Raw genomic sequence first — 14,615 nt, forward strand, 5'->3', positions numbered from 1 at the left:
GCAGCAAGTTGTTTTTATCCACTTTCAACTCCACTAATTTATAATTTTCATAGTTTATTTATTAAGAAGAAGTAATTTCTACTGTGTTGTCCGAGTCTTTGTTTGTTGGCTTCTTATGATTATATCTATATATATGTATGTATGTATGTATGTATGTATGTATGTATGTATGTATGTATGTATGTATGTATGTATGTATGTATGTATGTGTGTGTGTGTCTGTGTGTTTAGGTATATACTGCTAACATGCATTAGGACACGTACGTGCAAGCGTGGTAGGTGGTGTCGTCGACTGTGGTGTTGTAGTAACAGCCGGCGTAGTAGGACGCGGTTTGGTTGTTGCGGGCTTTCGCGTGGTTGGCGTCGTAGGTTCTGGAGTTGGTGGTGCTGGGGTGATCTTCAGTGTGGTAGGTAGCTGTGCTGGCACCCCTTTGTACGGCGTTGGTATAATCTCCTGCTGCCTAGTAACAGGATGCTGTACTTTGGCTGATGTCACAGGAGTTGGTGTCTGCAGGGGATGCCAGTTTCCAGGTGAAATTGTTAATAAATATCCTCACCACCACAACGGAAACCATTTTTATAATCACTTTATTTATGTGTGCCGTAGGAAGAAGGCCTCTCTCAGAAGCATCCGGTTTCCTTTGTCATATGCAACCAAACAATATTTCATTTGCGCCTGCGAATGTTTTGATTTTTATGACCCCATATACTTTGCAATCATCTAAGATGGCGCGTCCCTACTCTACGTACTCATTTCGTAATGCTAATAGACAAGTGAATCATCTACATACTTATCTGACTTCCTCAACTGTATTGCTTGGTGAAAATGTCAACGAGAATATAGGCTACTATGGCGTGTCTCCTAATACGCACCACTTTTTTGCTTGTTTCATAACGGGTAAAATTAGCGACATTCACTTATTGGCCATGTAATGTGAACTGACTTGACAAAGAGTAGCACACGGAAAGTATACAAACAGCGGTTACATGCTTCATAAAGTGTGCTGTGTTCTGCGTGGCCCTTCAAACACCACTATTTGTGAAAGGAGGCAACAATGGAAGAATTTCATATCTTTATCAGGCAGATGCTACCACAGTATCAAAATGGTGCGACGCTGAGATAACAGTGTAAAATAATTAAACATCTACGTGAAGAGATGACACCTTGCACGTGTGGTATTAGTAAAACAAAGTGAACCAACTCTAGTACGCCGTCTACCAAGCCAATTTTGCTTCAATTGATGTAAGAACAGCTTTCATGAAGAAGTTAAAAGTGCGACATACATACATACATATATATATATATATATATATATATATATATATATATATATATATATACATGTTCAAAATAATTTCGCATACTGGGTGTGAACAAAGGCGATTATGGCACTTTCATTCTGACATATAATATCTGTAGTACTTTTATATAGACTAGTATACGAGTTATATTGTATCAATTTACCGTGCACACAAGATATTTCAGTCCCTGCTATTAGTGTTCTTCAGTACTATATAAGGTATATTCACAATCGTATTTTACTTTTGGTCATGTGCATCTAGCACAAATAGAGGCTGCGTATTCGAGGGTTCATTCAATGACACATTCTCCCCACCGGCAGTGGTAATGGACATAGCGACTGCGTTGATAATTCAACCTATGATGAGATACACGTTTTAATTGTTCTCGGGTTTTTCATGGAAGCGACTCTATAAACTGAGTTGCTTTTTCTTCGCCTGATACTGTTGTGCACACTTACACGCTAACCACCAGTATCACTTTAGATTTATGGAGTCAAAAGCTGCGCAGATTGAGAGGTATTGCTTTGCAAGTCAACTCACCGGCAGTTGCAGAGTGCTCGTGACCCCTCCACCGCCGCTGCTCTTTCCAGAACTAGTAACTTTGTCGTACGTTGCTTTGCTGTCGTCTTTCATTTCGCCATCACCTTCATAAACACACGAGAAAGAACACCCGATGCACGTTGGGTGACGCAACCTTCTCTCCCACTTGACTCCTAATAGCACAACCGAACAGCATTCGAGGGCAACAGGCGATCAGTTATCCTTATGGGCGGAGGGGGGGGGGGGTGATGGTAGGGCGTTTATGGTAGACACCTGGTGTCCAGTTGAAAACAGGTGCCTTCCATCAGCTGACCAGTTCCTTCAATAAATAAAGCAAACTCCGCTCTACTGTCTCGACTGCTTGTCCGTTCTGTAATAGCTCTTACAGGCAGTTTAAGGTGTTCATCAGTGCTCTAGTAGATTGTTCGTTGGTCATGTGCACCATTGCGCTCTGTAGCCTTCATTGCAACATGTCTAGGGGAATCATATCCAGCAACCGGTAAAGAGACACTGCAAACCATGGGAGCCTGTGGACAGATGCAGCCAACGACGCCTGACGGCAGTGCCTGATGACAAGGCTGCCGTTCGCGTCCTGTCGAGCTCCAGAGGTTGCAGTTATCAAGCATCTGGCAGCCATCTTACAAGCCTCCGACACTGCCCCAATGCGGATTCCTGCTTCTGTATTACGAGTCTTTTACGCAGCCTATAATGATAAATTATGTTATCGCTTCTCACGAACTATGGGCTGCGGATGCAGTACGGAGAAAATTTCTTCCACGTTCAGGACAATTTTCTTGAACGCGTGCCTTATTAGAAGCGATAAGATGTGCTTATTACCCGTGAAGTGCTCAAAAGACGCACCTAGCGGCAATTTCCCGAGGCCTCAGTGGTTTCTCCTGGAAGTTCAATGACTCCGGTCATTGCTGATACGATAAGCCGCAACCGTCAGTGGATGGATGGATGGATGGATGGATGGATGGATGGATGGATGGATGGATGGATGGATGGATGGATGGATGGATGGATGGATGGATGGATGGATGGATGGATGGATGGATGGATGGATGGATGGATGGATGGATGGATGGATGGATGGATGGACGGACGGATGGACGGACGGACGGATGGATTGATGGATGGATGGATGGATGGATGGATGGATGGATGGATGGATGGATGGATGGATGGATGGATGGATGGATGGATGGATGGATGGATGGATGGATGGATGGATGGATGGATGGATGGATGGACGGACGGACGGATGGATGGAGGGATGGATGGATGGATGGATGGATGGATGGATGGATGGATGGATGGATGGATGGATGGATGGATGGATGGATGGATGGATGGATGGATGGATGGATGGATGGATGGATGGATGGATGGATGGATGGATGGATGGATGGATGGATGAACGGATGGATGGATGGATGTTATGAGCGTCCCTTTTAGAACGGGGCGGTGCGTTGCGGCACCAAGCTCTTCCTATTACATTTTCTAATCTCCTACCTAGGTTAAAAAGAAAAAAACTATGAACTTTGTTTTTCTGCAGTATTGGCACCAGTGGCCTGCCGTCTGGTGTCAGTGGGAAGGTTCAGGTGCACTCTCTTGGTTTGCATGGTTCTGTCCACGCTTTTACGCGACCACAAATCGCCGAAATATCTACGCTAAATGCGAAATAACAATCTAATATACCATTGATGAAGAGAGTGAATTTTCGTTTAGAGGACAATAGATTCTTAAGGATGATCACCGTACAGTGACGCTGGAATGTGGAGGAGAGGAGGGGTATTTTGTCGAACAAACCAGCAGCCTACTCACACGCCATGAATGTTGGTTCATGTTTCCTATCGATTCTATCTACAAGCAACTCGCCTGCCCCGAAATGACTGACCTCAGGCCCACAGTGCTAAATGGCGTTAATGAGCCTAATGCATACAGTGCTCGCTTACCGCTTTCGCTGTTTTCCAATGAACCAACTCGCCGAAACTTTAATTTTCACCAGCCAAGCCATACATGACAAAACCTTGAAGGAAAAAATCAAGTCGGACCACCTTTACGATTCAACTTGGGCATCGCAAACGAATGAGTTGGTGCATCAGGGTAGAATATGCTTCTGGCGTTGAGATATTCTTTTGTTAGGAAATACAGACTTTATATGAATGTAATTGCTACAAACATGCTATAGAAGTGAATCGGTGCAATCAATAAAGAACCTGACTATTGTGGTGACGTTGCTACATGGTCAACATGGAGTTTTTCTGGCACCAAGTGAGGAGGGGGAATAGGGGAAGGTTGTTTCTTAGGGAAAATCCAGTGAAACGCTGGAGTTGTCTTTCAACACACCGGGTAAGCCATAAAGTACAAAATTTTGGGATGCCACAGAACCTGATCTATTCCTGCAAACATTGCATCTGTAAACATGAATTTCATTGCTACAAAGGTGGCATTGAAGAGAACCGGTGCAATCAATAATGAACCTAAATAGTGCGGTGCCTTTGCTGCACGGTCAACCTAGGAGTTTTTCAGGCACTAAGTCAGGAGGGGGTATAGGGGGAGCTCGTTTCTTACGGAAAATCCTGTGAAACGGTGGAATTGTCTTCGAAGACAACCGGCCAGCCAAACAGTAAAAAGTTTTGGTACTTCACAACACCTGCCCTATTCCTGCACGGTGGCATTGCTCCTGCAAATATTTTCGGGGAATAAATCTCTTCACAAGGCTGTATAAACATGAATATGTAAATTTATTTGGCAACAAAGGATTCGTAAAAAAATGCTCGACAGGTCTGAAAACTGTACTTATAGCATCGACGTAGAGTTTGCAGTGCTACCTGTATCGGTGGTGTATACTTTTGGTTTGGTTACTGACTTCTCCGTCGATAAAAATTGCTACGTACATTTCGTGGATTTGCCAAATATTATTAGCCCTGCAAAGCCTAGTAAGGCAACCTGTCCTCTTAACTCCGATCTTCAACAGGGAAATGCGCTAATATTCCTGTGCTGAAATGATTCCAACCCAGGCCACACGTGTTCATCAACAAAAGCAGCCCAGCTGTGTGGCGCTCCGGCACGACTGCCCGCAGGTAGTTAGGGAACAATGTTCAGTGATGGCGCTCACCGCCTTAATATAAGAAACCACGCAAAAGGAGGATAAGGTTGCCATCTACCCCAAACGTAGAACGAAGCTATACAGGAAACTCATACTGGTTTCTCCGAAAGAGGGAAGATAAAGAAGAAAAAAGGCAAAAGAAAAAAAAATGTACAGTTTTTGTTTGGACCTTCGTCCTACTTGCGGGTGGGTGACAATTTTCTCTTGCATGAAACTTTCACCGACTTACAGGATTCCACAGTTCTAGTTAGGGCATTCATGTAAAACCACTGCCCACATCTCGCCCTTGGTCGAAAGCTACATGTCAGGTCAAACGGTGGTGATGTGTGGAAAGAAAAAAAATTCAGTTTTAAAGTGATACATCATTACGATAGGAGACACCTTACATCCACAGTGGATGGCACCAAGGTACCACGGCAGAAATGTGCAAATGGCCAAGATTGGGAGCACTACTTTCGCATGCCGTGCTACTGTGCAGCATTAAAGGTATAATTTTAGAGCGTGGCCAACAGTACTGCTTTAGAATTCCCTACTAATTGCAGAGGAAACCACGTTCCCGACTTTGGTATTGCAATTTCTGCAATCTGTGGGGTATTAAAACCATCAGCTCATTCTTGTTCTCAACACATTCTTAAGACATGTTCTTAACAGTTGTGTTCTTCCTGAGAGGAGACCCAGACATGGCCGCTTTTAGACTTTGTTTCTTTCTGTTAGCAAGGACTACATGTGGCAAAGCCATTGTGAATTTAGGTAGGTGACCTGGGTCTTATGCCCATTATCATGTTGCATATGCGAGGTAAGTGCCGGAACCATCCACCGTAGTTCCGATGGCCTCAATATATTCTGATGTTGTTGATGGATTATATTCTGGTCGTCAAGCTATTAGTGCAAGGGGAAACCACTCTAAATAATGTATAATCTAAAGATACCTCTGAAGTAAGATGGAGCCTTAATGTGGTAACCTGCGATCGAACAACAATGTCGCTGGATCAAGCGCTTTCACGAACGAACTTCTGATTGAACTCAGCTTCTCAGAACGGATGTTAAAGCGACAGACCTTATTCTGCCACAGTTCAGCTCTAGATTTAAGATTTTTCCAATCCTCACACCATCCTGTCCGTGCATAACAAGTGGATAGGCTACAATGAAAATCAGGTCCTCAGAATATAATATCCTGGCTAGTAACAAATGCGTGCGTGTTTGTTTACGAGTGGCGACTACTGGCGTGGTTTTTCTTTTCTTCACTACGTGGTTGGACGCTTCGCTGGTGTTGACGACGCAGTATGGCCACGAACACGATGCCGCATGACCATGAGAATGATGCGGTATTTGCTAGCCTCTGACGACAAGCAGAAGCGGGACATAGCAAACCCAGTGTCTATCTGTTAACTGCTACATAACGCCGTAAATTAAAATCAAATATTAATAAGCGTACATTCGTGGAACCGTGAAGGAGCAACGAAAAGGCACGTACTCACCGAGAAAAGCCTGAAGCACGATCAATATTAGAGACAGGAGCACGCCGGATACCAGCAAACAACACGCTAGCAGGAATACCGAGCTCCAGTAATCATGGTCGCGTTCACTGTGAATTGGAGCAGAAGGCGATTTTGTTAACTTCCTACTCGGCAGCTGTCCTCTTGTCTACAGAGATCAAGTCAATGCTTGAGGTAGGTGCTGAACAACACAGCCACGAGACGTAGGCGGCGCTAATTTCATCTTGAACATTTTTAATAGCCGCGTTGACTATAGTCATTGTTTCGGTATTTCCTTGGCAAAATCAAAGCACGCGCTATCTCTGAGAAAGTTCCAATTGCGCGTTGATTGCAGTAAATTACTTCTGCATGTTTGTTTTTAAATATATATGTGGTTTAAAGAATGTGGCTCTGAAATTTGTAAACATCCCTTGCTTTTTCAGAATACGGCTCAATGCGAATAGGCGAGGTCAGGGAAAAATGTGGCCATCACAAATTTTCATTTTTGCCTCGCCTACCAAATATACCCACAACATGGCGATCGGAAACAGAAACAAAACTGCCAACATGAAAATAACTAATATCTGCAGATCAGCTGTGGAAACACCAGATGGTGCATGGGCACGAATAATAAATGGCGCTTTAGGTTAAATGACGCAGAAATAAGAAAAGCCATTTCTCTATTGAAAGACTACATAATTTTTTAGAGGTTTACCACGCTGATGATAGATGAAATTTTGTAAATAGGATAACTAAAAAAATTATGTGGCATATATGTGTACCACTGAATACACACATTGGGTCATCTCTCAGCCACCGCACACCTAGTCTTATGTGCGCGAGAAACAAGGCAATTGATTAAAAATGTTGTGGCTGCTTTTTTAAAAAAAGTATCGAATACAGCGCTTGTGCCGACTATTGTGCACTTCTGCTCTAGTTGCTGACATGACTATATACAATATATTTTATGTGATATATTTTAGGTGACCCTAAGCTTCCATTTATACTCATAATCAACAATAATAGCTATAAATTTTGGAAGGTGATTCAACGTTCAGTTGAAATCGACGAGAGACAACGGGTTTCCTTAGCGAGATAGAAGACTCACGTAAAGTACACGTGAATGTCACCATTGGAATAATTTCAAGCTACTTTGCAATGGCTAATTATTCGAGCTGTCATTTCCAGCTTCGGTGTGCTACTACTTTCAAAACGTGAATTGGAGAACAATCTGTTTGACTGCATAACCTGTGGGATGGGCCCACAATTTGAGATTGCATTATCATTGCAACCGGATGCTATGTTTAGACTGCACCTGCTGAGCTGCAGCCTGCAGCGCACACGCGGCTCCACAATGTTGCGACATCTGCACCAACGTAGTGTTCGCGCGTATCCGGACCCGCCTTGCTCCAGTGCTATTCGCGTTTGGATGGAGCTCCTGGCCGGTGTTCAGAAAGCATATGCGGTGTTATGTTTGCGCTAAATGAGGAACACGCTGCAGCAACTGCCCAACAGCAGGTACTGTTCGAGCCACCCTCCCACGGTTACTACCCGTGCGAAGACAGCGGCACCAGCTGGGTCTGCAGAGTCAGCATAGGCTGGTACAATGTCTTCAAACAAGCAAAGCACCTCCCTTGAGACCCTCCATGATTCGTTTAGTTGCATTGGCACTGCATCGCTAAACACGAGGTCATGGATCAATTGCCGTCCATGGCAGCCGCATTTTATATCGGCAAAATGCAAGACGCCCGTGTACCATGCAGCTGGTGCGTATTAAAAAAAGTCGCAGTTTCGCCCGAAAGGAAAAGTATCGATTGCGACCTCAAATGAGTAGACAGCTATAGGAAGTAATGATAGTAGTTTTGTCGGCCGTATAATCTTGAACGCATTCGCTTACTGAATAAATTCACAAGCATCGTGTCTTCGCATCCAGTGACACGTCGTGCATTTCGGATGACATTGGAAGGGATCGCGGTGATGCCACTGAATTGCACCAGGCGTAACTACAGAAGCGCAAAAGAGGAGTCTCGATGCAAAACACGTTTCAACTGTGGAAAAAAGCGCGCTATATTGCCGACGGTCATCGTCACACGGGTTCTGACTGATTATTTTGGCAACGAGGCCTTATAATGCACCTTCTACCGTTCACGAGTCTTCGCAATTGGAGCACGAACGCACCTAGAGGATATTCTCCACCTGCAGGTAAATTCTGTCGTAAACAGGAATTGTATAGGTAATGTGAGTAATGTTATTCAATAAACGCATTAAGACTTTACCAATCGGAATTTTCATTTGTAATAACTGGCGACGCCAAAAAATCGCTTGCAGTGTTCAAGCAATTCACATTCGAATACAACGCACCAAGAGCGTCAACGCACTTGCTTGCACGCGGGATGTTCTTAAGGACGTTGCATTCCCCCTACTTAGGCTTCCATCCTTAACCCAACGGCTACAGTATCGATGTGTTGTGCTAGCGTTGCTCTGTTTCTATGCTACCTTTAGACAATTTTATTTATGTTTTCATATATATGTATCTGTATATTATCTATATATTCATCCCGAAAATCATGGCAACGAATGGTACATGGGGCTCATAACCAGTAGCACATATTGGCTCTTTTTTAGGCTGCACTATCTCTTGGATTGGCCAACGAAAGAGGCTAGAATAATGGCTGATGCGAAAAGGTTTTGACTCGTTAGGAAAGGCTTTGTCTTTTAAAATTAAGTCAATAACTATAGATTCCACACTGCGCAATACAAACTGGTAAAAGGTGGTAAATACAGGTAACTGTATTTACTACCTTTGAATTTTTTTTAAACTGTAATCTTGTCTTTCTAAACTTGAGTGATGAAAAGGAGTATCACTTTTTTATGTTGTTAATACCATATAAGGAAATGAAAGAAATACCACATTTCACTCAAAAGATGAATCCTGGACGAGCTGGCCCAATAAGTTCTTACCCTTGTTTTATATCTGGAAGTGAGAGATCAGAGCAACTTAGCTATCGAGATGCGAATGAATTGAAGAATGGGTTTTTTACTTTGTGCTCTGCGTATGGGCACGTCACAGATGTGCTTCGTCAGAAATCATGTGCACACTACGATGTAAGGATCATTTGGTAATTTCTATTAGAATACAATATGAGGTATTTTCTTTGAGAACGTATAAGTAAACGCAAATCTTGGCAAATGCTTATCTTCTATGAAGTGAGTGTATTTGAGGAAAGAATAATAAATAGTCTGTGTTTATTGATATGACTGCGTCACTGTGTGAAAGGCCAAGCACATGTGATCGTTATTTATAATGACATAGCATGCAAAGAGAATGTAAATTGTGTTTTTACGCTTGCCACGTTTCGTTTCTCTCCTTCATACCTTTAAGATACGTCTCAAAACAGCTGTACTCCACGCAACACCATGTTAATATTTTCGTGCACACCTGGTATATTGAGTACAGTCTTGTTGTGCCAAGTGGGCGTACTCCATTGCTGGCACAGAAAAGTTTATGGAGTTCAGCGGCGTAACATATGCTCGTGAATATCCTTCAAGTATGCTTATTGCAGGAACAACTTCATATAATCTAATGCAAGAGACGGGTAATTGAATATCGCTTTCCGAGGCCTTGGTATTGCCGTGGCCGTAAAGACAGGCTGATGATGAAAACCTTGAGGTTTCCTATACTGGGGTACGTAGTAATTTGTCATGAATACTAATATTTCTATAAAAAACAAGGCAAATATTTATCGCGGTCTCATGTTTAAAGCAAACGCTAGAAACGGCATAAAGGAGCTACGTCATTGGAATTTGTTGCTACAGGCAGCACAGTATAGAAGGTATGCATAGACGCCAGTATTTACATTCGCGTTTTTCATCTACCACAGTTTCCACCAGCTGTAGGCTGCCTTTGGCTACGCAGGAACCACGTGCGCAATTTTAAATCACACACGTTGCGATGAAAGTGCACGTCACAGTAGTGTTTTAAAGGGAATTCTTTTTTAACATCAAAAACCTGTCACCTGAATTTATACTGGAAGCAAAAATACATCTTGGCCACCTTGTGCCTTTAGGCGCATATTTACGATAACAGTGGCACCTTTACATTCTCCTCGAGCAATGAATTCGAGAGAGAAAATGGTACTTTTGAATTTTACAAATCCACGCTCACAAGGTGGAAATGTTGCAGAGAAATAACACTTTGGTTATACTCAAATCTTGACACCATCTCAAAAGTATGGCTTTAGCTTCGAGTTCAGTGTTACCATACCGTTGGTGTCGTAAAGCGAAGCCAATCGCGTAAAATTGTAACGTGGACCAGCATGTGGTACCGTCGCACTTGAAAGTATCGTATTGCACGTGAAGCGAGTACGGATACAATGAGGCATTCCCACTCGGGAAAGCAAAACCCACCTGTGTTCAGTTCTGATGCATCTAGAGAAAAAAGGAATTCAAACGATAGTCTTAAATGAAATTCATCTAACATGCATCTTCATTTGCTTATTATTGTGCCTCCTTACGAGGACAGGTATAATTTATTTATCTCATACTATATCTCTGTAGACATCTTCTTTCAGCATACTAAAATACATCTTAACAAACTGCAGTATCTTGCTGTGGTCACGTACCGTAAACAATATTTTTTTCAAAAAACTTGCACTTCTTATATAGCTTTGTTTCCTGCTATATATCCTGCCACATCGGCCGTCGACTTTTTGATCTTCCTAACAAATCAACCGCAATGTCACCAAACCATTCAGTGAGGAATGAAGTATGTAAGACTTCGTTATATAATTTCTGTGATGAGTGATGAACGTCAAAAATGTCGTCAATAATTGACAATTGCTACGGATTCCCGTGTCACCTGTACAAGTTATTATTAGGTGAGGCCGTGATCACGCCTTGCAACGTAGTAAGTGAGGCTCGGGCTTTACACGGCGCAACTTGTCGATATTAAGGCAAAAGCCTCAGATGGCTGATGGGTCGAAAACCCCGACGACCACCCGACTTCATGGCACCAAAGTTCAAGCGCATGCGCCAGTAAGCTATAAATTTCTTCATCAACAGCAAAGCTTGATTATATCTACTTCCGTGAAATGGACACCCTTCATTATAATCATCGTGGCCATAAAACATTCTCTGCGCGTGCTTTTTCCGGTTTTGTTCTTATTCGCCAAGCAATGTCTACCTGTCTTATGACGTTTGCAGGAGTACAAGTACACGTGCGAGAAGCGGAAACAACTTTTTTGTTGTTGAAAGTTAGCGCTGTGTGTTTGTCTGATTTACCTTCCCGTGTCCCTCTCATTCAGCCTGCGCTACAAGAAAGTACAAGGCACCATATGTACAAGTCCCTGTGGCTAGCCTCGTGTATTCAAGTGTTAAAATTTGAAAAAAAGAATTATTCACTGAACATGCATGTTTGTCCTGATGCTCTTCATACACTTGCCACGAACGTTGTAATGTGCCTATAACCACGCAGAAGCAGTTGCGATGTCTAGGCGATGAAGCAAGAGGAAAGAGTAAGGAGAAAAATAACAGGACGGAAAACAATAGCAAGTAACAAAGCACTCGAATGAGAGTGTCAAAGTAATTTGATAAACGAGAAGAAATTGGGAAATTCAACAAACACTGAACCCAAGGACAACATAGGGCAAATTACTTGTGCCTAATAGATGAAATAAAGAAACTAATAATAATTGGAAGGGAACGTGGATGAAACAACAACTTGCCGCAGGTGGGCAACGATCTCACAACCTTCGCATTTCGCGGGGATGCTACACCAATTGAGCTACCACGGTGCCGTTTCCCTCTGCATTTTCTAGGGTATTTATGTTTCCTAGTAGAACCCTTGGATTGCAATGTGAGAGTAATTTGATGAATCTAGCATGAGCGTGGAGAGTTTTGTCTTCGTCCTCTTCATATCTTATCATATCTTAAAGTTACCGTTGACGTTTATGAATTACTCACATATACCTTGTTTGATGAGTGACCACGGAGTATCCGTTCATTTAGGGAGCGAAAATAAACATGAATGAACCTGACTGTGTAGCATATCTTGTTTGCTCGGAGAAACAAAAAATTTCGAAGTGCTAAGAGGTGACAGAAGTCCACCTTTGAAATGTAGAAATTTATCACGATAATCCTGCAGCCCAATGCAAAACACAAACGAAAAAGAAATTACCGGCAAATTCATGCATATAAATTATTAAGTGCATATGTGGACGATCGTTAAGGGGACCCTGAAACGATTTTGGCGATTTTCTACAAACGTACTGAGTCGTTAGAGTAGGTTCTTCTGATCATTAATTGATGCATCTAAGTGCTCTGCGTAAAGCATGTAATTTATTATAAGGTTTTAAAAATACACATTGCTGCCGATCGCAGCGCACTGCTCGGCGGAATTTTAAGCCGCCCCTGCCCATATGATGCAAATAACCCATATCTGGGCGAGCTATCTGATTGGCTGACCAGGGCGCGTGGTCGATAATTTTTCCAACTTTATGGTGAACAAATGATGCTCGTAATAGTTGCAATGTTAGTTACTTTGTTTTTGTAAAAAGAAAATAACTTAAAGAGAATACACAAGAATAGTTTTTTAGTACACTTCAGCACTTCCGGCACACAGCAAGTGTCGTCTGCTTGTGTTACAACGTACTCCATTTTGACGAGAGCTCCGCGGTCAGAGTCGGTCTCAGTCTTTTCGCGAGCACTATGATTCGACTTTGTTGCGTTATGGACTGCAAACCTAGCGACCTGCAAACCGCGAGTCCAGTATTAGGGCAAACGCAAGCGCAAGGGGACAGGGTCTGGCCGCTTGACTGTGCTGGGATGAGCCACGAGATGAGCAGAAGGGCAAATGTGAACGGTCTGCACGGTGCAGCCACCTGGTGGCACAGAGCTAAACCATACACAGTAGCAGCAACGAAGTGTATTCTCTGCTGCTGGTGTGTATTTTTCGCAGGAGTGTAATCATCAACACGTTGATTTATAAATGTTTAAAATGCTTTACACTTGGTTAGAGCAATATTAGCGCTTTGTTTGACTGGTTAAGCGCTGCGCCAGCAAGTGTCTGGACCGTGCAGACCGATCAGGCTGCTCACGTACGTCTACGCTATAGTTCCTTCATCAGCTTGAGTTTATGCCTCCAGTCATTTGCCGAAATGACCAGCTTGTCTGTTTTTAGCGGAGTACCGGACACGTTCGGCGCTACGACAGAATGCTCGCAACGCACGCTGCTTCGATAGCTCTCGGTCGACGGCCAAGCGGCTAGCGGAGAGGTCTCGCGCGGGAGGGGGCGTGCTCCTAAACAACCGGAAGTGAGCGATGTGACGTCGCATCGTGACGCTAAACCAGTGAAGGCGGAGCTTAGCGCCGCTCGCTCGGCGAGCGAGTTGAGGAGGAAAAGCATAGCTAGGGAGGAGGGTAACTTCTAATCGCTTGCAGCTCCATTAATACGTAACGCTTCACTTAAATTGTGGTGCGAATGTTCTACTTAAGCTGTACCCTACGCGCCTACAAAATTTGTCCGAACCGTTTCAGGGGCCCTTTAAGTCTAAATGCACTTTCAAAACATTTAGGCAAGGCATTAATTGCCACATACGGACAGTTTGTAGTTTGTTTGGAAAATATGTGAAGTAGATGTATATATATTGTTGTGTAAACGTTAGGTTTTCTCAAATAGCTTAGGCTGCTTCAAGCGAGGAGCTTGTTATACATAGGTGGATCATCAGGGCACTGAACATGACTAACCTTAGAAATGCTTTGACGTTTCAATTTTTATGCATTTTGCTATTATTCACACAAGCATACTGCTGAAATTTATTCGAGGAACTCAGATCGTAGATAAAAGCCCCCATGTTATTTTCAGCCTCCACTCGCTTATTTCAAAAATAAATTTCTGAAACGATTCAGGCTGAACATCGTTGAATGCAGATATTTCGAATTACGAAGGCATTCATAAACAATTTGTACAAAGATAGTTGTTACAAATGATCCAAAATGCGTGTTCAAGCAACGCACAGTGGTTTTAGTATATCTTTTAGGGTGTTCGAGAAATTCATGCAGGTAGAACCGTGCCCGAAGCCTGGTAGAATTTAGCAAATATCAGTTCATTTGTCGAGGGGAGTACATTGAGCCTGGCTCCTTCTCAGCATGATGCCAAATGGCTTATCTGCAAAAGTATTCAGAAG

At 43.0% G+C, this 14,615-nt stretch overlaps 1 protein-coding gene across 6 annotated transcripts in view; it reads right to left on the reverse strand.

Moving 5' to 3' along the window:
- LOC139048803 (uncharacterized) overlaps positions 1 to 14,615 on the reverse strand; it is a 98,796-nt gene that overhangs the window by 67,524 nt on the left and 16,657 nt on the right. For 3 of the 6 annotated variants that reach the window (XM_070523512.1, XM_070523513.1, XM_070523514.1), the window contains exons 3-5: positions 6,436 to 6,542; positions 1,843 to 1,946; positions 265 to 508 (exon numbers count right to left, since the gene is read on the reverse strand). In XM_070523512.1, coding sequence (XP_070379613.1) covers positions 265 to 508; positions 1,843 to 1,935 — 337 coding nt within the window. In that variant the 5' untranslated portion in view covers positions 1,936 to 1,946; positions 6,436 to 6,542. Of the gene's footprint in view, positions 1 to 264; positions 509 to 1,842; positions 1,947 to 6,435; positions 6,543 to 8,329; positions 8,421 to 9,393; positions 9,407 to 10,839; positions 10,861 to 14,615 lie in introns of those variants that run through there. The other 3 variants (XM_070523511.1, XM_070523509.1, XM_070523510.1) reach the window with 2 other exon arrangements.

Source organism: Dermacentor albipictus, chromosome 8, assembly GCF_038994185.2.
Source record: "Dermacentor albipictus isolate Rhodes 1998 colony chromosome 8, USDA_Dalb.pri_finalv2, whole genome shotgun sequence".
NCBI classification, from domain to species: domain Eukaryota; kingdom Metazoa; phylum Arthropoda; class Arachnida; order Ixodida; family Ixodidae; genus Dermacentor; species Dermacentor albipictus.